We start from the raw sequence: 22,177 nt of genomic DNA, 5'->3' as shown, positions 1-22,177 counted from the left end.
TTGCCAGGAATGAGACTCAGAGGATGCATGAATCTCCAGCCAGATGTCACAGCATGGATGAAGCATCACTGTGCTGACGTCACAGGCTTGTCACACTGTGATGCTTGGCTAACAGCATGTCTGGCTCGCAGCTGAAAGCGTTGACACTAAATTCCTGTGATAAATTTTGCTGGGAATCAGGAAAAGTATTGCATGAACGTGAATACTCCACAAAGTGGAATAAAATGCAAAGCAGGGCTTTGATAAAATCATAGTGTGATTTTAGCTCTGCTCATAATTCTCAGGCGAGAATGCAATTTGCAACTAAAACATAGTTTTAGAAGTGCATATTTAACTGGTCGTCTGCTAAGAAATTATTAACTGCTGTGTAGATCTGCTATTAGAACTGCAACATTACATTTTTAAATGATTTCTGTAACAAATAGATGTTTAAATCAACCTTCATTTATTTGACCATTGCATCCCCTGCTGGTGAGATATGTACTACAAGTAACCATCTGCAAAAACATAACAAAACCTGGGCAATAACATGGTACTTTTTCATCCCTGCTCAGAAAAAAAAGCAAGTTACAAGCTAATTTTAGAGACGTTTTGAACACTTTTCAGCTGGTGTGGTTGGCCAACCAAGTTAAACCAGCTAAGTGTTGATCTAGGAGACCACTTAAGACCAGCAAACCATCTTAGTTTAATATGGCCTGAATCACCTTTGAAGCTGGAGTCGGTGCTTGTCTAAACTGCACCGCTGTTAATTCTATGTCCAAAAGCAAATTATTACTTGATATAATCCCATATGTGATTTTCGCAGTTGCACCATTTCACCAGTAGATGTCACCAATCTATAATCTAAGGGCCCTGTAACAGATTAAAAAAACTGTGCTCTGACAGCTTTTATTAGATTGCTGGTTTCTAATGGAGAGAAGGCAGACGGGTTGGCAGGGTTCCCGTCATCAGTGAGAGAGGCTGACAGATCAATGAGCGGTGGGAGTCATTGGGGAAAGCAGCCATGCTGAAAATATGGAGCAGAACAGTGACGCACAGCGACTCCAGTCACAGCATCAGCATCAGCTCCTATCGACTATTCTGAGCTCTGAGGTTTTATTTTTGGGTCCGCTGGATACTGACACTGTTGTCCTGTGATTGGTTCACCTCACTTGACTTTCTCTTTCGACATCGGTTTAGAACGACTCAACAAGGTGCTACTCTAATATGTTATGTAACTTCTAAGTGTTATTTGCTGAGCCAGTGCAATGAAGAAGCTGCACAGTCTGAGATACAACTCAAGTATACTCAATATCATTCAAGTCATTCTGAGTTTCAGCTGTAGTTTAGCATTCTCAGACAGTGGCGATGTACACAGAACGTTTTAGCATTTCATTGTGCTGCTTTTCTCATTTTTTTTCCTGTCTAAACGACATTCTAAAAACTTCAGCTTAAGTTAAAAGTTCAAATATAAAAAAGTGTCCTAGACTTTGATTTTAAATTGCACTGCCCTGCGTTTTTTAAGGTAAAAATGTGTTTTATGTAAAAGGACCTTAAATTAAGAAAGGAAAACTTTTATGCGTTTTGGTGGTTCATTTGTAGAGGGTTTTCACGACGCCTCATTAATCGGCCCTACTGGCGCCACTGAATGTAAACAAGGCCACTGAATCAAACAAAACTCTTATTCTGCTCATTATAGCTGTTGAAAATGGTCAGTTATTGTCATGTTTTTGGGCTATACTAATCGGTCGGACCGGGACAAACATTTGGAGTACTATAGACGGTAAAAAATTATAACAAATCAAGGAGAAAAGTTCAGAAGAGTGTCTGAGGTGGTATTTGTGGATGGCCAAACTGAACCAGGTCAACAATCCTGACAACATTTGTGTAATCATTTCCGGTCAGGTAGGTGAAATATTAGGCTAATATCTTAATTAATACTGCTCATACGTATCTTTACCACATATTAACTTTAGCTTGTCAAAATATTGTGCCTTTTTCTGCTTACTAAGTCCTTTTCTACATGATTTAGCAGCTTCCACACGTTTTTCCTATAGTTTAGACAGCATAAATTAGCAGAACAACGTATTCAGTAGTACATTAACCATGCAATCAATGCTGTTGTTTACATCCGAGTATCTCCAGTATGGCCGTGCATTCGATTAACTCTATACAACAACAGCATTGTGAGGGCCTGAAAACAATAATTTTTAAAAATGTTTCAGGTTTTTGAAAATTATACCATTATCGGCTTTGTGTAAAAAATGTAATATAATTTAAAAAAAAAACAAAAAAACAGCGTTTTTAGTTGTTTTAGCAGAACAATGTGAACTGGGATTGTTTTGACAACACTGTCTGTATGCAAAATATTTCAAAACACAAAATACAGTTGTTTTTAGTACAATCGCCCCAGATAGCATATGTACGTCTGCAAGATGTCTGTTAAAGATCACTGCTGTGTACAAACATCTGACAGACGTCTGTAAGATGTCAGTTTTACATACGTGCTAAATCATAAACATCTTAAAGACATCTAATAGATGTCTATTTGACATCTGATAGGAAACGTCCTACAGACGTATTGCAAATGAGTAAACACTCTTAAAAATACGTCTTGCAGATGTAAATGCAGACATCAAATAGACGTCTCCGTGATGTACATGTGCTATCAGGGGTGTAAGCGTACCCTAAAACTTGTGTACTCACGGAGCATAGCAGCAAGGCTCAAGTACAGTCAAACCATCAATAATACTGAGTAACTTACATTTTAGTATTAGCAGTTGCTTCGTCTGTTTTTATTTTGCCACCGAAAATAGCTCCAAACAAAACAACCATAGAGCGGTTGTGCGTCTCTGAGCAACAATGTTCCTGAATGAATCAGTGCTTTGGTTGAAAGAATGATTCAATGACTCACTCAAATTACTGGTGTAACAATGTAACTTGTAGAAAGCATGGCTGCAAAAGTAAACATAACTGTAACTGTTGTATGAAGCAAATTTAATGCAACACAAATCACCAGATGGATGTATATAGCTCTCAGTTGGTGAGAAACTCTAAATCAATTGAACCAATTACTTCGCAAAACTGACACATTGCACGCGACACCTATTGATCAAACAGCGTAAATGCTACAAAAAGACCAAATGTGCATAAAACAATTACAAATGTATAGAAATCATTAAATACCATTAAAACCAAGGTTTGTACGACGTAAGAAAGTCTTGTTTCTTGAACTCGCATGACTTGACAAGTCTGATGTGCAATCCAAACCACTAATTTGAAACAAAACATTCACAAGTGCTTTTGAAGCCACATAAAGCAATGTTTTGAAAGCGCCTATCGCTAGTTGACGCTCTACAGGTGGTACAAATGGGATAAATTATTAGGTAAATATCCAGTCCTCTATTTTGATGTAGATCCTCTACAACACTGCTCGCTCTGCTTTAAATGGCTATTGTGGTGATACGCATCGAGGAAACAAGTCACAGCTTTGTCTGAGTCACGTGGAGACTAAGAGTGTTGCCTCTAAATGAAAAGCCTCTCTTGTAAACAGTGTAACACTGTGATATGCTGTGCGGAGTTGTGACAGGTCCTTTAGAGAGCTGTAGACTGAAGAGTGGCAGTGTTTCAAAGAGGCTCAAACAAATCTACTTCACAAGAGATAAATACCGCTCAGACTTAACAGTAAAATCACTGATGTCTAGACCTGCATAACTTCTCATATCGGCATCAGCTGATAAATGTGACCTTTTAATGCTGTCACTATTATGCTGATTAGTAAAATAGGCAAATATATTAAAGAAAAATTTCTCAAAAAGTCTCTAAAGTCCACATTTATTGTGGCTGCATTGTGCATTGTGGCTTATTTATAAAGGCTGCATTTATTGTTTAAAAATATGTTAAAACAGTATTTTGAAATATTATTACAATTTAAAACAACTGTTCTCTGTTTCTGGTTTAATATATTATACAATATAATTCTTTCCTGTGATGCAAAGCTGAATTTTCAGCATCATTACTCCAGTCTTCAGTGTCACATGATCCTTCAGAAATCATTCTAATATGCTGATTTGCTGCTCAAGAAATATTTCTTATTATGATCACTGTTAAAAACAGTTGTGCTGATTAATATTTTGCGGAAAGAGCTGCGATACTTTTTTTTTCAGGATTTTTGATGAATAGAAAGTTCAAAAGAATAGCATTTGTTAAATAAAAATCTTCTGTCATTTTTTTTTTAATTAAATAGAATCTTTAGAAAAGTATCTTTACTGTCATTTTTGATCAATTATTTTAATCAATAATTATTAATTACCTTCTATATTAAAAATGAATGGTAGTTTGAAAAGTGCTTTTTTTGTAATCAGTCTCACAAAATGTAAAGTGACATCTGCTGTGCATGTTTTTGGAATGTGATGATTTGAAACAACATTCACACTACATACTGTAAAGGTTGGATACAGAGTACCAGCAACTAACTTCATAATTTACATTAGGTAATAACAGGCATGCTGGATAGTATAGAGGTTACTGTGCGCATAAGGTCACAGTGTGTCTACCCATTGTGACTCTGCCTGCTTGCTACAGGCGAACATCAACAGACACTGGCTGAACCATCGATTCCCTACCTCTACTGGCCTCAGGCTGTCCAGGCCACAGATGTAACAGCTACACAACACATCACATCACGTAACAGCCAGTGCTGCTCTCTGCCTGCTTTAACACAATGTGCTCGCAGAGAAAAAGGGAGGTCTAAATAACTCCAGAGCAGCTTTCTCCACTAGAAGGTGCACTCATCATTTCAGAGCTTATGTCAGTGATGTCAGAAACCCAGAGGACTGGTTTGCTTCAAGACCTTCTTACACAAGAAAAACCTGCCAGGACTGAGCACTTGAAAGACAACATATTCACGCAGACAGAGTGTAAATCTCATTCTGTAGTTATTTCAAATCGTCCAAGTGCTCATCAAAAACAACAAAAATGACATTTACAACATAGGACAATGATAGAAACTTTAACAAAGCTCTTTTGTGCTTCAAAATTTCCACCAAGGTCATTATATAATCAATGAAAATTTTAAAGCAAAGCTTTAAAAGTAAATTTAGCATATGACCAACTTAATTTAAGGAGAAGACTTCTTAAATATTGCTTTTGTTGCTTATACATACCCGATGCACGAGTGCCGCCGCGTTGAATAGTTCATCTGCATTGTCTTCCTGGGGAAACGAAGGTCTTTACTCATTGTGAAAGCGGATTGCGTTAACTTTTGAATACTATAGTTAAAAATCAGAAAGTGCGTCTGATTCTGTCTGGACAGTGTGTCTAGACAGCAAGGTTGTCACAGAACTAAAAGCAACACCTCAGAAGATTTGTCTTGATCTCATGTCCGTTATGTGCCCGGTGTCTCCATCCGCTGAGAAACATAATGCTTGATGAACAAAAATTCAGCAGAGTGAAAATAAATGTAACACGGATGCTTGATATCAATTTAAAAAAATCCACTATATCACCAGCATAAAGGCCCAACACAGCCTCTACAGTGCAACAAGTCCTGGATTAAAGTCTTTGGGAAATCTCAACACTTTTAAGTTGAATCCCACAAAGTCCTTAAAGGAAGAGCCTAACAAAAAACATGCTTCTAAACAGCAAAAGTACTTGCTGATATTTTACAAGTTGCATAAAAGTCTGAAAATCTCAAAACGAAGTTGAGAGCCTCGTAATCCCATCAGATGCTCCAGAGAGTGTACCGTCCCATCCAGCCTCCTGGTGCCATTCTCTGAATCCAAAGCCCTGAAACTAAACTCTGGCCTGAAACAACCAGCCTTTGATAGAGAGAGAGAGAAAGAGAGAGAGACAGAAAGATAGAGGGTGGAGGAAAAGGGAGAGAGGGACACAGAGAGAGAAACTCTAGCACTGTTGCATGTGTATATAAGGTATTTTTCATGGGTCAGTTTGTGATAGGTGGTGTGGCCTGAGATGAGGCTCAACATCAGCAACTTGCTGCTTTACTGTCTTTAAGTGTACTGAAAAGTAATAACCTGAGTCATGTACGTCACTGGCCTGTTTCCAAATGCAACACTAACTGGACCCTGCCTGCAGCCAAATAATGACACAAAATCCAATACATAGAGGGAGGTAGTAAGTATGCACAGCGATTCAACATCCTAAACTCAACTTTTTGTACTTTGCAAAAAAAAAAAATATATATATATATATATATAATTTCAATCAAATAATTGATATTATTTGCTCTTTTTTTATTTGTGTGTGTGTGTGTGTGTGTGTGTGTGTGTGTTTTCAGCATGAACTGTGTAGAATATAAAACACTGTGTGTAGTCTCTATATTAACTCAGAATAACAGTGGGCTGGATGGTTTGTATTATAAAAACAAGATCATATTAGAAAATATCTTGCATAAAACTCATAAAAGTACTAAATGACAACAATATCAAGTGAGGGAAAAGCCTCTCAGCTCTACCCTCTAGTGGATACAACATATATTTTCCACCTGCAAAAGATGCTCCTTCAAACCTAACATATATACATATATATATATATATATATATATTAGTAATTCAGGTGAATATGGACATAGTCCTGCAGTTTGACTATTCATTAAGAACAGCAAATACACATTACCCTAAAAATATAAATTGAAAATGCTATGCGGTTTAAAAATCTTTTGAAAATATTTATAAAAATCTATGCCATCTATGCTATGCTATATTTTGTCCGAACACCTGAAAGACCTGAATTACTGTAACACACACATAACAGTTCTTTCAGGTCCTTGAATCTGATTGGCTGAGAGGAGTGTGATATTGTAGTGATAGACAGAGCTTCAACCATTTCACCATTTGTATCACTCTGCTTGCGATATTTCTCACAGTGAACTTCATTTCAGATACCCAAATCCACTATAATATTATAAACAATGCTGTTTATGTGTCACAGAATGTAGTTTTAAGAGTTTTTAGGTGAGAATGAACTTGTTTAGACTTCAAATATGCGGTTTGTTTATAAAGATAACGCCTATTTGAAAATTAGCTTTGATGTTTTTGGAGATGTGAGCTCCAGGGCGTCAGCAGCTGTTCAGCCCTCAGAGTAGCCTTACCTCGGCCAGATCTTCTGGAATTTGCCCCAGGCTCTGATGTCTCTATAGTGGTTAAACATAAGATATAATTCATTTTGGGTACATCTAATGCACCGCCTTTGGTCTTATAATCTATTATTTGTTTCAAAGCAAATAGTTTTGGCAGAGGGCAAAATCTCATCACATTATTTACAATTCTGTACTGACTGAAATTACCATTAACAGATGAAAGGATATTTTGACAAAGATATCGCTTTCCTCAGCAGATATTCAAACTAATGTTTTATTGTGAATATGAGATTGAGCTGAAGTATGAATACTGTATCAGATGCAGGTAATCACACTCACTCAGTCCATCTGCCTTTCTCATAATATTTTAAAAATACAGTGAGCTTTTAATACAGTAGTACAATAAGCTTTCAATAAATCAACTCATTCCTTTTTTATTAGTTTTAAAGTAATGTTTTTGAATTAGTAATGGCTATGAGAGATTTGAATTTGTGGAGGAAGAAAGTAGTTCAAAGTAGTGCACATAAGAGGGTTTTTAAAGACACTCCATTGTTGTGTATTATGTGTTTACACACTCGTGCCGTCGAACTGTTGTATAACAGCAATATCACACTTGTAGCAGTGCAATATGGCTGTATATCGACACGCTGTAATTACCAACGGCCGAATCACAGCCGTGCTGATATATAGCCATATCGCACTGCTACTCATGTGATATTGCTCATATTGACTGATTCTCAATTGAATTTGCCACAGGTTAACTTCACTCTAAGTGTAACATCTACAAGTAATATGAATGCTCCTAAGCTACATTTTTTAACTGTTCCAGATAAGGGTATTAATACTTATGCAATGGAATCATTTCAGTTTTTTATTTGTAACAAATTTGCAAAGATGTTAAAAACTTGTTTTTTGCTTTGTTATTATGGTGTATGGAGTGTAGACTGATATGGAAAAAAAGTAATTTGAAGCAGTTTAACATAAGGCAGCAACATAAAACGTGAAAAAATGAAGGGGTATGAATACTTTTGCAAGGCACTGTAACTATCCTCATCATAAACTGCAAATACATATGGCCCTAAAAATGCTAATTAAAAATCAATACTACACTACTTACGCTGTTCATTTATCCAGTCTTGCAAGCTTCCACAGCATTAATCTTAAAAAACTGTCAAAATATAATATAACAATTGTCAAAGATGAAAGTAGGCTCCACCATTCTATTGCTTTGTATTGGACAAGCAGTTTGGAGTTGTTGTTTTTTATATATATATATATATATATATATATATATAACATTTTAACCTAAAATCTTGAAAACACAAAGTTGTTATTTATCAAACACCCCCACCACAAAAGAACCTACAGTCATTTTGTGTTTGCAAAAATATGATGATTTGGCAGCCTGCAAGTGACAGTAAGAGAGAAGACACAAAGTTTTAGTTGATCTGTTTACTGGTGGGACGAGGATGAGGGAGGATGAGGGCTGCTGCAGGCGCTTGAACTCAGGTTGTTGATATTGGCCAAACAGTCTTGAGAGGCAAATCAGCACATGACAGCATAATGCTCAAAAAGAATGTCAAGAGCAGCGTGCGCCTTACAAACAAGTTCTGGATCCAAAACACATCACTGAAAAGTTGTTAAAGCAGAGGAAGCTGTAACAAAGCCACACCCTTTAAATTCTGGTTGTCAAAAACTTTTACTAAATAAACAAGGTGATAGATATATAGGGGAAGTTATATTTCTTCCCTTAAAAAACGCACAGTTCACACTGCATTACTTCGCTGAACTCACATGGTTTGTAAATTCAGCGAAGCACAGAATCAGCTCACTAAATATTGAGCGATTCCTGGGTCAAAATATTTGCCGTGATGAGATGCGTTAATCTCTACCGGACTTTTTGAATTGAGAACCAGAAATGCTCCTGAAGATACATTACTGCTCTATGGAAGGACTTTTCGAACCAAACAGATCTCCTGTTATTATAACCCTGTAACATTCTGTTAAAAACACTTTAAAGTTCCTGACACTAATGTTAAATAAAGTCTCTTTCTCCGATTTGCTTCATCTCTCACAGACAGTATTCTGACAGAGATATGGCTTGTTTAATCATTCCTCTTCCTACACCATCCTGCCATAATTCTCCAACAGCCTGTTTCTTTCTTTTTCCCAAATCCTTGACACACACAAGACAGATCTTTTCAGCTTTAAAAGTCACATTTGACCCGAGTGGACTTCCACTGTTCGCTGAGCCAAGAGAACTGCTTTCAGAGCTGCGTCCGTTAGACAGATGACAGGCTGACTCTTTCCACTTACATCACACAAACCATCTGACATGAACACGGTGACCTGTGTTTAAACATCTCAGCCGAAATGGTTCTCTCGCAGATTTATTCTCTGATAAACACCACCTGAGTTCACTGGTCACCTCTTGGCAAAATACTTGATGGCTGTATTCAGTTAATAAATATTTGAAGTCTATTTCACAGTTTTCAAGTATAACGCCTCCTCTGAGCTCTGCTAACGATTTCTCAACACGCATTGCGTGTGTGTGCATGGCTGGGGATGTTTACAGCGTTGTCAGGCTTTGAGGAAGTTTAACAGACACAGAAACGGCTCAAAACAGAGGCTGTAACATGTCAAAAGAACAGGCGTTAGAGATGTATTTTGGCCCTGGCTTCCAAAAGGCCAGTTTTAAGAATTTGAACTTCATCTATCCATGTCAATCTTGTTTGAATCACGTGATTTTCCACTTTAAGAGTGTTTTGAAGGTCAAAGAACGAAAGGACAAAATCATCTTTGCTACCATTTAAAGCTTTGCTACCATTAAAGGAATTAATACTTTTATTAAACATATTAAATTGATCCAAAGTGACCAATAAAGACGTTTTCTATATTATAAAAAGATTTAATCAAAGAACTTTCCACAAAACTATTAAGCAGCACCACTTTTCAACATTTCAGCAAATCGGCATATAAAAATGATTCACAAAGCATCATGTGACACTGAAGACTGGAGTAATGATGCTGAAAATTTAGCTTCGCATCGCAGGAATGAATTTGATTTTAAATATATTAAAATAGAAAACACTTATTTACATTTGTAATAATGCAAAACTACCTAAATGGTATTTCTAAAAACCATTTTAAATCTTACTGAACTCAAACTTTTGAAAAGTAGAGTAAAAAAAACTGTCAGACCTGAAAGGCAACAAATTACAGAAGTTGCAAACCACATTGACAACCTAACAAGTGTTATCTGACACAAATGTCAAAATTGCTGCATGTTTTGACTGAAAACCTAAAAATATAGCATTCAGCAAAACAACATCAAATACAATTATTACACTATAAAATGATATTTACTATCAGTCTGTTTGAATGTTACATGCATAAAAAAAGAAAAGAAAAGAAAAAACATACAGTGCAGAACAAAGCCTGTTCTCTCAGGAAGTTAAGAGCTAATTCATCCGTAGTTTCACTACCAGGTTGGTCTTTACCAGGCTTAACAGACAGAACCAAAATAACTACGTGCAAAGAAGCAGTTTATTTGATCACTGTTGAGATAGGCTGACAATAACCACTTCAGGTCAAGACATCGTCCCAAACAAAGACATCTTTTTATGCTTCCACACAGCAGACAAACCACCTCCTTGATTATAGTGATTATTATTGTAGCTAGAAGTGTTAGCATCAATACAAAGTTTGGACGAGGGGGGGGGGCAATGTCTCAAGCAGCCACAAAATTCGCCTTGTGATGTGTTGTTACGTAGATGCCTGTGCCACAAGACTCCTGTGTGTGTGTGTGTGTGTGTGTTTTGAAGCCAAGCCTCCCGGTAAGGGGCTAAAAGAGAGATTCAGAGCTTAGATTCGCATCCTACCTGGGAGTGTGAGCCAAAGTGAAGCGTCTCTGCAAAGCAATGCTGCGATTCATCATCAGCCTGCGGAAGAGCAGAGGCGAGTTTCGGGGCGAACTCCGCGGAGACATTTTGGGGGAGCCGGTGGGAGAGTTGCCCCTCAGCTTGAGATGCGTGGGCCTCTGAGGTCTCTCCTCTTCTGGACTCTCTAACAGCACGTCGCTCATGACAGCAGAGTTCCTGTTTCTTCACAAGTGGCAAAACAAGTGTCTCGTCGTGGCATGGGTCGCTCACTCACACTGCTTTCTCAACACAAAAACCACAGTCTACATCTCTCACCCTTCACTAGTGCTGAGAAATCCAGCCTTGCTTCAGAGATCACAGGCGCATTAATGGAGCCAGCCATCATAGCAATGGAACATCTCCCCTCGTGAACTCGCTTTGTTTACATAACTTGGAAGACTTCCCTCCAGCAGACTAAATATGGCAGTGTGATTTACAATGAGTGGACTCCATGATAGAGCTCGCTAAGTGGCCCCACCTCCGCATTAAGACTATTAGTGTGCGAGGTCCACTGTTTACTGGTCTGTAATGACTTCCTGTTCCAGTCCCCTGGCGCGCAGAAGAGTCAACGCACCAGCGGCAGAGCGCAGAGCTGATTGCGCCGTTCAGATTTCCTCCGAGAAATGCGTATGCCTTTCACATGCTCTAGGTTTACCAGGAGAAGTCACATGAAAGCTCTGACTATAAAAAGCAAAGTCAGATAAAGTCAGACAGAGAGCATGGCTCATGTCACGATGGCCCTCTATCACGGGCCCCATGGGCTTTGATTATCAGAGGGGAAAAGGTTCCCTGTGATCCTCTGATTGCCGGATGAGCTGTGTACGCAAAAACAATACGCATGCAGTGGCCCCAAAAAAGGTCTTAAACACTTTACGGATACTTAATAATGTCTGGTGCATTACAAAACAAAAATTGAACTTTTTATTAAATCTCTTAATTATAATTTTCATTTTTTTTTTAAAACAAAAAAGCCTACTTAAAAAAAATAATAATAATAATACTTTTATCCAGTGAGGATGGATTAAATTGATCTGAAGTGTCAGTAAAGACATTTATAATTTTACAAAAGTTTTCTGTTTTAAATAAACTTTTAAACTTTATATTCATCAAAGAATCCTGAAAAACAACAACAACAAAATATATATATATACATATATATATAAAGATATTTTGAATAAAATTTTACAGGAATAAATTAGCCTGCATTTTACATTATATTTAAATTGTAATATTTCACAATTTTACTCTTTTGTAGCCTTGGTGCACATCAAGAGTCCAGACTTCGTTTAAAATCAGCACGAAAAGTTTTCAGATGCTATTTTGGATACTATATTAGTGTTTTGTTAACTGTGCAATGACATTCAGACATTTTAAGTGTTCAGATACTTTTGAAAGACACTGCAATGTGGGGAAAATGCATCAAGTTTTAACTCTTGGTATTTGTGTAGCTACATTTTTTAATTAAATCACAAATCATGAACAGAAACAATAAAAAATGTGCTCACTTTCCTTTCCATTACATATATACTTTTAGGGCCTATAGTTTTACGATATCACTAAGTTACCTGAAAAGTTAGTTTGGTAAATAATTAAATAAAAGTTCAGAATGTGCAACTGCACATTTATGACTTTTGTTGGTTTTCTGGCCTGTAGGGAACAATGGCTCCCTCTTCTGTCTTCATGCAAAACATTAATTTCTGTCTCGCTACATCAATTAGTGAAAATGTTAAGTATATGCGAGTAACAACTACTATTATAGTACTGATGTAGCTCACTGTACGTTTAACGAAATAAAAAGTCCTCACAGCTTTAGTAATAAAAACAAAATACAAAACAGTAAGTGCAAAAGTTGCTGACGTGAAGCCACTATTTTGAAAACAGGTACATGACGAAAGGTCATGTGGTATTACGTTATCAACTAAAATCTGTTTTAGCATTCGGTTCCTTTAACCCTTGACATGTTGGCCTATTTTTTTACAACAGACGCCAAAAACAAGATTTTCCTCATTCTTCGCAAACTGAACAAAGCATGTCGTGAGTATCTAAAGTTAAAAACCTTTCGGAAAATAAGTCACTGGTTAACATGAAGTCATACAGAAATAGGCTTACCATGAACTTTGATAAGCATCGGACTCCAGCCCATTGGCGACGCCGAGGGAGAAGATGGCCTTGCGGGATGCGTTCTCTGAATCTCCCTGAGCCGAGAGCCGGCGGGACAGACGAGGAAGCTGGAGGACCCCTGAAAATGTCCTCTTCACTGTACGGTGACTGGGCATGGGTTTGGATCCGAGCAGGCCCTGCTGAGTGTCCCATTCTCTCTGAATTAAACAGAGAAGGTAAATAATCTGCACCAATACATCTGTGTCTGGAACAGCACAGAAGACAGGTGTAGGCTAATGTTGACATAGAAAGTAACATAAACTAATGATAATATATGTTAAATATCCAAAGGTATTTCCCCTTTGTCTGCTGTAATATAGAAATGTTAGGGTGCACTTAATGACCTAAGTGTTATAAATTGGTGATCTGCATAGTCACACTGAATCTGTTCAGAATCAAACCGGACAGGATGACTGTGAGCGCTGATGAACTGATATAACCCACCTCTGAAGTCCAGAAAGACTTCAAAGAAGAGCTTCTCTTCATATTGTTGAAATTGGAGACAAGTCTGAAAATACACACTTCGTGAGAAACAACAATAAATCTATTCAGAAAGTTGAAACTGAACTTTTTCAGGTGCCTGGAAAAACACTTTCTACAGGATTACATTTAAATGATATTAAGATAATAAGAAACACTAAGCGCCAGTCAATAAATAGGCCAGTGGATGATAATAAAAAAACTAGTTTAATAATAAACAGTTAAAATGTGCAGATGATAACACTTACCACTAAAACTCAGAAGATCTGGTAAAATGTATTGTGTTTTTCTTCCAAAAAAGACAAAAAAAGTGTCATTTCACAAATGTAATTTTTAAGCACATCTTCAATCCAAGAGAGCTGCGCATTCTGGTCTCTTCCTAAAAAGGTTGTTTTCCAAGCCTGTAGCAAGTTAGCTTTATAGCTCAAAAGCAAATGGTTTGTGAGAACATCCTGCCAGGACACCTGTGTTTTATCACAGTTTGGAAGCCCCTATGAAGGCAGGCAGTGTCCTGTCACTCTCACTCAGCAGGTTTGTCTGTGCTGACTGCGGAGCAGCTCACGTGTTGTCAACAACAGTCACACAACACTGAAAGACGGATGCTCTGATAGATGAATAAAAGCGCTCGTTTATATTTGGATTCGACCTCAAAGTTCAAGTTCTCATGTACAAAAACAGAGTTAAATCTTACTTTATTTATGGTAATATTCAACACACACAAAAATAATTTTACTTTCTTCCATTAAATAATCATAAATTCAAGTTGTTTCACATAATGACAAAGTAGAGATCAAAAGTTCTATCCAACGGATAGATTTATAATCAATAAAACTAAATTCATTCTGCAAAAAAGTACACTTAAAGGAAATTTCTAAACATTACAGTAAGAGTAACAATCAATTGAAACATTACTGCCTGTGTAGCATAGGTTTCCAGTGTATATGAAATATAATATTGGCACATTATTGTGATGCTTGACCAAACTGAAAAATATTACTTACAGTAAATGACGATAACTGTAAAAACTGGATTCTATACTATTATAAGAATATAATGTAAACAGTTTTGCACTTCTCATGTCAAAAATACACAGATTTTGGACAAATACATTTGTTTACAATGACTTAATTTTTCAATACTTCTTAAATTAATCAAAAACAATAAAAACAAAATGCCAGTGGAATGGCATTACTGGATAATTCTATTAATACTATTATATAAAATTTAAAAACAGAAAGTTGTCCATTAACAGTCTTGAATTTATTTTTTTTTATTTTTGTGATTAAAGCTGATTCAAATATTCTCATTCGTCAGACATCTTCAGACAGGTCCCTCAGCTTCTTTTGTAGCCTCTACTTGATCTCCTGGAAAAACACAAACGTCATTCATCACCTGTTACAAGGAAGCCTACACCCTAGAGAAGAGAGTGTCACATTCATTTTTATCTTGTCAGGAGTTAAATAAACACTCATCTCCAACAGATAATCATCTTTAATAATGGATACTTTCTTACTGTGTTTGAGGTAGGAGAGATAAGTGTCCCATCCCAGGGTAATTATATTCACATAAAGGACACGAAATTTGGGTGGCAAGAAGTAGAAGTTTATCATCTGAGCTGCTGGCCAAACACACCAATCTGCCTAAAAAAAGAAGTATGTTATTATGTTTTCAGCTATGAACATTTGATTAACTAATTTTGAACTTAGGACGCTTGGATGCGTATCGTTGCACCATACCTTGTAAAACTCCCAGAATTTGTCTCTGAATTCTGCTTGTGCCTCAGAGAGAGTGTGACCTTCCATCATACCCATACCTTCATAAATAAATAAGCAGATGTAATATTCAGACTTAAATTTTTTACAGTATAAATCTTAAATATCACTATTATGTAAGCCCATTTCCACCAGTGAAAAAAAAGGTAATTGCGACTTTTTAATCTCATAATTTTCTGATAATTTTCGTAATTTTTCTCGCAATTCCGAGTTTACATCTCACAGAAGTGTAAGATAGAAACTCGCAATTGAGTTATAAAGTCAGAATTGCAAGATATAAACTCACAATTCTGACTTTTTTCTCAGAATTGCAAGTTTCTATTATATAGTTAATTCTGACTTTATAACACAACATTACGAGTTAAGTCAGAATTGTCAGATATAAACTCGCAATTCTAAGAACAATTGCCCCTCAAAATTGGACTTTATAACTTGCAACTGCAAAAAGTCAGAATTGCGAGATATAAACTCACAATTGTGAGAAAAAAAGTCTGAATTGCTAAATAAAAATGAAAAAAAAGTCAGAATTATGATTTTATATCTCGCAATTCTGACTTTATCACTTGCAATTGCGAGTTCAGTTGATTTTTATAACTCACAACTTGCAAGTTTATATCAATTCTGATTTCATTTCTGGGAACTGCAAGTTCATATCTCACTATTCTGACGTTATAACAAAATTGCAAGTTATTAAGTCAGAATTGTCAGATATAAACTTGCAATTGTGACAAAAGTCAGAATGGCAAAATAAAAACGCATTTGTGAGAAAAAAAAAGTACGAATTATGACTATCTCACAATTGTGAGTTTAAATTACGCAATTTAGATTTTTTTTAACTCACAATTCTGAGAAAAGTCAGAATATCACAATTCTGACTTCATTTCTCAGAACTGCAAGTTCATATCTTGCTATTCTGACTTTATAACAAAATTGCAAGCTATTAAGTCAGAATTGTCAGATATAAACTCGCAATTGCGAGAAAAAGTCAGAACTGCAAAATAACGCATTTGCAAGAAGTCAGAATTATGACTATATTTTGCAGTTATATTTTGACTATAACTCGCAATTGTGAGTTTATATCATGCAATTCTGATTTTTATAACTCACAGTTCTGATAAAAAAAAATTCAAAATTGAATTTATATCACAGTTCTGACTTCATTTTTCAGAACTGCAAGTTTACATCTCACTATTCTGACTTCATAACACAAAAGAGTTAAGTCAGAATTGTGAGATTTTGAGAATTCTGAGAATATGTCTTTTTTCCCCCTCAAAATTGGACTTCATAACTCGCAATTGCAAAAAAAGAAAGACAAAATTGCGAGATGTAAACTTGCAATTGCGAGAAAAAAAGTCAGAATTGCGAGGTAACTTGCATCTGTGAGGAAAAATTGAGCAATTCTGACTTTATTTCTCAATTCTGAGTTTATATCAGGCAATTCTGGTGAAAAAAAAAGTTAGAATTATGACTTAATATCTCACAATTCTGAGATTTGTGAGTTTGTATCATGCATTTCTGAGTAAAAAAATCAGAATTGTGAGATAAAAAGTTGCAATAACTTTTTTGATATTTTATTCAGTGGCGAAAATGGGCTTCCATACATTTTATTCAGCCTTACTACTGTAAAATATACACTACAAAAATAATTAAGATTTTGATGTTTTGAAAGAAAATCTCACCAATTCAGTTCATGAAATCTATATTTATTTCATTAAAAATCCAATAAAACAGTAATACTGTGAAATATTATTGCAATGTAAAACAGCTGTTTTCAATTTTAATACATTTTAAAATCTAATTTATTCCTGTGATGGCAAAGCTGAATTTTCAGCAGAAATTACTCTAGTGTCACAGGATCCTTAAAAAATAAACATACTAACATTTTAAAATATACTCAAATAGAAAATGTTTTTTTTTTAATCGTAATAATATTTCACGCAATAATATTGGACCATTTTAACTGTATTTTTAAACAAAGTGTTGCCATTTTGTGCATGGGTTTTCAAAACTACATAAAAAAATCTTAATTATTACACACTTTGACGTAGTGTAGTTGTAATGAATTCGAAGCCTATGAACTTTTGAATGGAAATCAGCAGCAAGATCTCACCTAGAAAGTACCAGGCTCCCAGTACTGGCGATGCGACCAGCTGATCAGTAATCACTTTCTTGCAGACATTATTGATGCCATTGCCTACAAAGTATTTGTCGAGCCACAGGTACCAATAGTGCATTAAAGGACCCATAGAGCATCCGACCGCAAACATACAACCTACAGGGGGCGCAACACCGCGAGAGTTAATAAATCTCGCGTTACTTCTAATGACAGGCTATTCACATGATAGCATTACAAAAAAAAAAGTTTATATAATTACCAAATAGCACATAAATTACAAAGATTAGCTAATTTTTAACAACCCAAACTTTTAGTAAATGATCTGATCATGTGTTTCGCTGTCACCTGTACGCGACCAGTCACGTGTTCTGCCGGGTGTCCTCCGTGTTTCTCGCGTCTGCTGGATGAAATCGCCCGCTGCCAACATTCCTCCACAACTCACCGTGTTTGTCACAATAAGAAACCTGCCTCTGAAAAGCGGTTTCCAGTAACCGGCGAACCTTATGAGAAAATCCTTACTCTGACGAGATATCATGTTTAGGCCGATTTCACTGAAATTCCTCTCAAGTTTCGAATCGATCAGTGTTTGACGACTTCATTCGCAACTTCAGTCCGTTTACTCCAGAATAAATGGCATAAGATACGCTAAAATACTTTAAACGCTGAGAAGTGTGGCTAACTTAAAACCGAAAGGAAGGCATCTTCCTTAAAACTCTCAGATAGATACAGAAAACATAACGTTATAGTTGTCCCCAAATCCCCAAACTGTCCTTTAGCCAAAGTTCAGATGCAGTTAGTCCTCCAACATATTTACATCTTCAGAGTTCATTCATATAACCAACGGAAACAAGAACAGCCTTTAAGAGCCGGTGACGAGTCACATTACGTTATGGCGTTGCTCTCAAGAACGTCAAGATTGCGTCAACGTACGCAGACGCCGCCACATCAGTTTGACCCCGTCAATAATCTCGTCCCTTTTGATTACAAACTACCAGCTCATCATTTCTTAAATTTCGAGCGAATACTCTTTATTAATCGTTTTTATATTAGAGGTAGCTGTTATATTTTTAAACCCAACGTTTTTTACTTTGTAGGTCAAAATAATGTGCAATCGGGTTAATGATAAGCAAAAATAAACCATTACAGAAGCATTTCTCTTGAGTAAAGTCCACTTTAGCATTGACTGCTTTAGTAAAAAAAAAAAACATTAACACAACAAATCCAAATGTAATGGAAGTTTGATTTTAATGTAAACAAAACAGTTTGAAATGAGACTATAAAATATGGTTGTCAGTGAAATTGTAGTTTGCAGCAGAAACCCGTGTTCAAAATGAGGCTTTCGTGTACATACAAACATAAAGAACAACAAAAAATGTTAAAATAAAATTTAAAATATATTCCAGCATGTATTCACTTATTGTCTTGACATGAGTAGTGCTCTTATCACAGTGGCTGATTACTTCATGCAGTAATTGTTGGCTTCCTTCTTCAACCCTTGAACACAAGCAGGTGGTTTGTCACCCTGTGTGGACACAAAGAATGAAAACATCATGTGATCGACTCTTCGGTGACGAGATAAAACACTGAGATGATCTGGCTTGCGAACAAACCTTGTACAAGCTGCACACAAGACTGAAGAGAGAATTCAGCGCTTTATTCTGAAGATCTTCAGTGTGTTCCTGCAGGAGCGAGAATTTGCCATTTAATACCAGGAGACACAGATCAAAAAATGTTCTTTGTAAATAAACAAATTATTGTCCTTACTCCATTAATAGTTATCCAAGGCACATACTGATGAGGGGGTTTCAGAGCATTTGTTTTCAGAGCATTTTGATGCATTAGTTTATTCCCCTCATCTCCCGTCGCACACTTCATGACTGAATCCCATGGTGTATCAGGATAATAGACTCCAAGACACTGAGATAAGAGGTACAAATTATCATCGCATTGCATCAGGGTTTACAATAAATACTTAATAAAATAAGAGCAGGTAACCTGGTGAACACTTACAGGCTGGGCAGCTTTCAGCACATCTGCTCCCGACTCCATGCAGAAAATGACTGTAATAGCCTCCAGTCCAAATTTATTCAGCAGGCAGGTCTGATAGAGAAGTCTATCATTATTTCAGCTCTAAATAAGATGCCTCTGATATTACCATGAATCCGTTTTTAAATGCTTTAAGGGTGAAATAAAATGGCAAAATCTCACCTCAATCATGTTACCTAGACATTCATTCTCTCCATGCTGACAAGTGAAAGTGTACTTCCCTTGACTTTCTGATTCCTGTTATGAAAACAGCATTTAACATTTATTTATCTTATTATTTTTACTTTTACTATGTGTAAAAAGAGTGTTTTCACAACGCGTCATCAGTCGGCCACATTGGTGGAACTGAACGTAAACAATGCCACTGAACTCAACGCAACTCGTAAATTTAGCTGATTATTGCTGCTGAAAATGGTCAATTATTGTCACGTTTTAGGCTCTACTAGGCTACTTAGGCTCTCTAAAAACATTTGGAGTTCTATAGACTGCCAAAAGTTATAAATAAAGGAGAAGAGTGTAAAAAACGGTCTGAGGAACAAAGATGTTTGTGGTTGGCCAAACTGAACCATGATTTCCAGGGAAAGAATCATGACGACATTCATATTTGTTCTTTTTTCTGGTCAGGCAGGTGAAATATTAGGCTAATATCTTAATTTATACTGCTCGTGTGTATTTTTACCAACTATTAACTTGTTAAAATATTGCCTTTCCTGCTTACGAAGTCTTTTTCGATATGATTTAGCAGCTTCTACACATTTTTTCCGTCATTTAGACAGCATAAATTAGCAGAACAACGTATTCTGTTGTTTACATCTGAGTATCTTCAATATGGCCGCGCATGGTAACTATGCAAATAATGTAAATACTGTTCGCAAGTTGTTAACAAATGCAAATACGATCTCGTTTACACCTTAAGTGCAACTAGTGATGTGTAAAAATGTGTAAACAGAAGTAATGTGATGTTTGTACTGGTGTAGATGAGCAACAGTTGGAAGTGTAAATATACCTGTGCATTTCCATATGGAACCAGTTCCACACTCATAATGTCCTGCAGCATAATTAAGGTTGGGACCAGCTGCAATGCAAGGAACTCTCTGCATCCAGGACACAGAGACTCATAGTACAGGCTCACATTGACATTGTCAGCGTTGGACTTGGTTAGGTTAAACTTCATGCATTGTTCCAGCACCTAAGAAAGAAGAGAATAGGGAAACGCTCAGTTTCGTTTACGCTAATTGGGCGTCTGCCCTCTTGTTGTCCAGATATGCCAATAAAAAAAGTTTGGGATTTCCCAGCATAAAACGGGAAGTGAAATATTACGTCAGGAGAATTTGCATGTCCAGATTTAAGTGTAGCCTACATGATACAACTTAAAATGCTGTTTTACTTTATCGTGCTAGTAAAATTATTAACCAAAAGTAAAACACGTCTAAACATGTTATGAAATTTAACGACGCAGTCTTAAGTTTTGTTTTTGATGCATGAGTCACTTACCCCACATTCAGCTGCAATGTCTTTAGTGTCGCACCATTGTGAAGGAGGATACTTGCAGGAGTTTATAAACCTACCGCTGCATTTGCTCAGCGAACACACAGCGAAGAGCAGGACAGAGAGTTTAAAGCCGAACATGATTCCTGTCCACCAGCTTACCTCGATCTGTGAGTGAAAATGAGTGAGTGTCGTACATTTTAAACTTTCTTCCTCCTGCAGCTGTGCTGCATTTTGATTGGTTTAGATACGCGACGTCATTAAAATCCGGCTAAATCTTGCACTGTAAATGCTTTATTAGGGCAATAAACATCATTGCCATATCACGAGGAAGACTGCACTGAAAACATAAGCATGAACTGAATATAGGCTGTACTTCTGAAATTAAAAATCACCTGTTGGAATTGTCGCAGTTTATTTATTTATTTATTTTAAATGTCACTGACAGATGCAGTGTTTACCAGTTTAACTACTAGAATGGCAAGATTGAATCCCAGCTGTCAACATTGGTGACAAATTATACTATTATTACACTTAAGTTTTTGAACAGTTAGATGTTTAATGTTTTTTAAAGAAGTTTCTTCTGCTCACCAAGCCGGCATTTATTTGATCCAAAGTATAGCAACATTTAAAATACCGTTTTCTATTTGCATACATTTTAAAATGTCATTTATTCATGTGATTTCAAAGCTGAATTTGTAGCATCATTACTCCAGTCACATGATCCTTCAGAAATCGTTCTAATATTCTGATTTGCTGCTCAACAAAACATTTATTATGTTGAAAACAGTAGAATTTTAGTTTTCTAGTTTTAGAAGTAGTCGAGTAGAAATTTTTTCAGGTTTCTTTGATGAATAGAGAGTTCAGAAGAACAGCATTTATCTGAAATAGAAATCTTTTGTAACATTATAAATGTCTTTATCATCACTTCTGATCAATTTAACGAATCCTTGCTAAATTAAAGAATTAATTTCTATCATTTCTTTCCCAATAAGTTAATAAACAAACAAATTAATTGTTTCATTATGATGACTCCAAGCTTTTGGTATAGTGTATGTTACAAAAGCTTTTTATTTCAGATAAGTGCTAATCTCTGGATCTTTTTATTCCCCCAAAA

General features: G+C 36.2%; 3 protein-coding genes across 5 annotated transcripts in view; all 3 read right to left on the bottom strand.

Annotated features, from left to right (window-relative positions):
* pde4ca (phosphodiesterase 4C, cAMP-specific a) overlaps positions 1–14,266 on the bottom strand; it is a 51,522-nt gene extending 37,256 nt beyond the window's left edge. The window contains exons 1-3 of one of the 3 annotated variants that reach the window (XM_051127796.1): positions 13,887–14,266; positions 13,603–13,666; positions 13,108–13,316 (exon numbers count right to left, since the gene is read on the bottom strand). In XM_051127796.1, the coding sequence (XP_050983753.1) occupies positions 13,108–13,316; positions 13,603–13,644 (251 nt within the window). In that variant the 5' untranslated portion in view covers positions 13,645–13,666; positions 13,887–14,266. Of the gene's footprint in view, positions 1–10,959; positions 11,504–13,107; positions 13,317–13,602; positions 13,667–13,886 lie in introns of those variants that run through there. The other 2 variants (XM_051127805.1, XM_051127813.1) reach the window with 2 other exon arrangements.
* Positions 14,267–14,394: 128 nt separating this feature from the next.
* On the bottom strand, positions 14,395–18,631 carry mpv17l2 (MPV17 mitochondrial inner membrane protein like 2). Its single transcript, XM_051127859.1, has 5 exons — positions 17,872–18,631; positions 17,521–17,682; positions 15,375–15,451; positions 15,152–15,278; positions 14,395–15,002 (listed from the first exon to the last, which is right to left on the bottom strand). Exons 1-5 carry the CDS (start codon positions 18,059–18,061, stop codon positions 14,959–14,961), a joined length of 600 nt encoding a protein of 199 aa, XP_050983816.1. The 5' UTR covers positions 18,062–18,631; the 3' UTR covers positions 14,395–14,958.
* A 123-nt stretch (positions 18,632–18,754) lies between these two features.
* On the bottom strand, positions 18,755–21,275 carry ifi30a (IFI30 lysosomal thiol reductase a). The gene is made up of 7 exons (XM_051127847.1): positions 21,067–21,275; positions 20,579–20,761; positions 19,735–19,809; positions 19,537–19,626; positions 19,291–19,443; positions 19,137–19,205; positions 18,755–19,048 (listed from the first exon to the last, which is right to left on the bottom strand). The coding sequence occupies exons 1-7, from the start codon at positions 21,199–21,201 to the stop codon at positions 18,983–18,985; spliced, it is 771 nt and encodes a 256-aa protein (XP_050983804.1). The 5' UTR covers positions 21,202–21,275; the 3' UTR covers positions 18,755–18,982.
* Positions 21,276–22,177: the final 902 nt, after the last annotated feature.

This window comes from Labeo rohita, chromosome 2 (genome assembly GCF_022985175.1).
Source record: "Labeo rohita strain BAU-BD-2019 chromosome 2, IGBB_LRoh.1.0, whole genome shotgun sequence".
Classification (NCBI taxonomy): Eukaryota; Metazoa; Chordata; class Actinopteri; order Cypriniformes; family Cyprinidae; genus Labeo; species Labeo rohita.
Note: the sequence above shows the minus strand (reverse complement) of the source record. Positions and strands in the feature narration are given on the sequence as shown.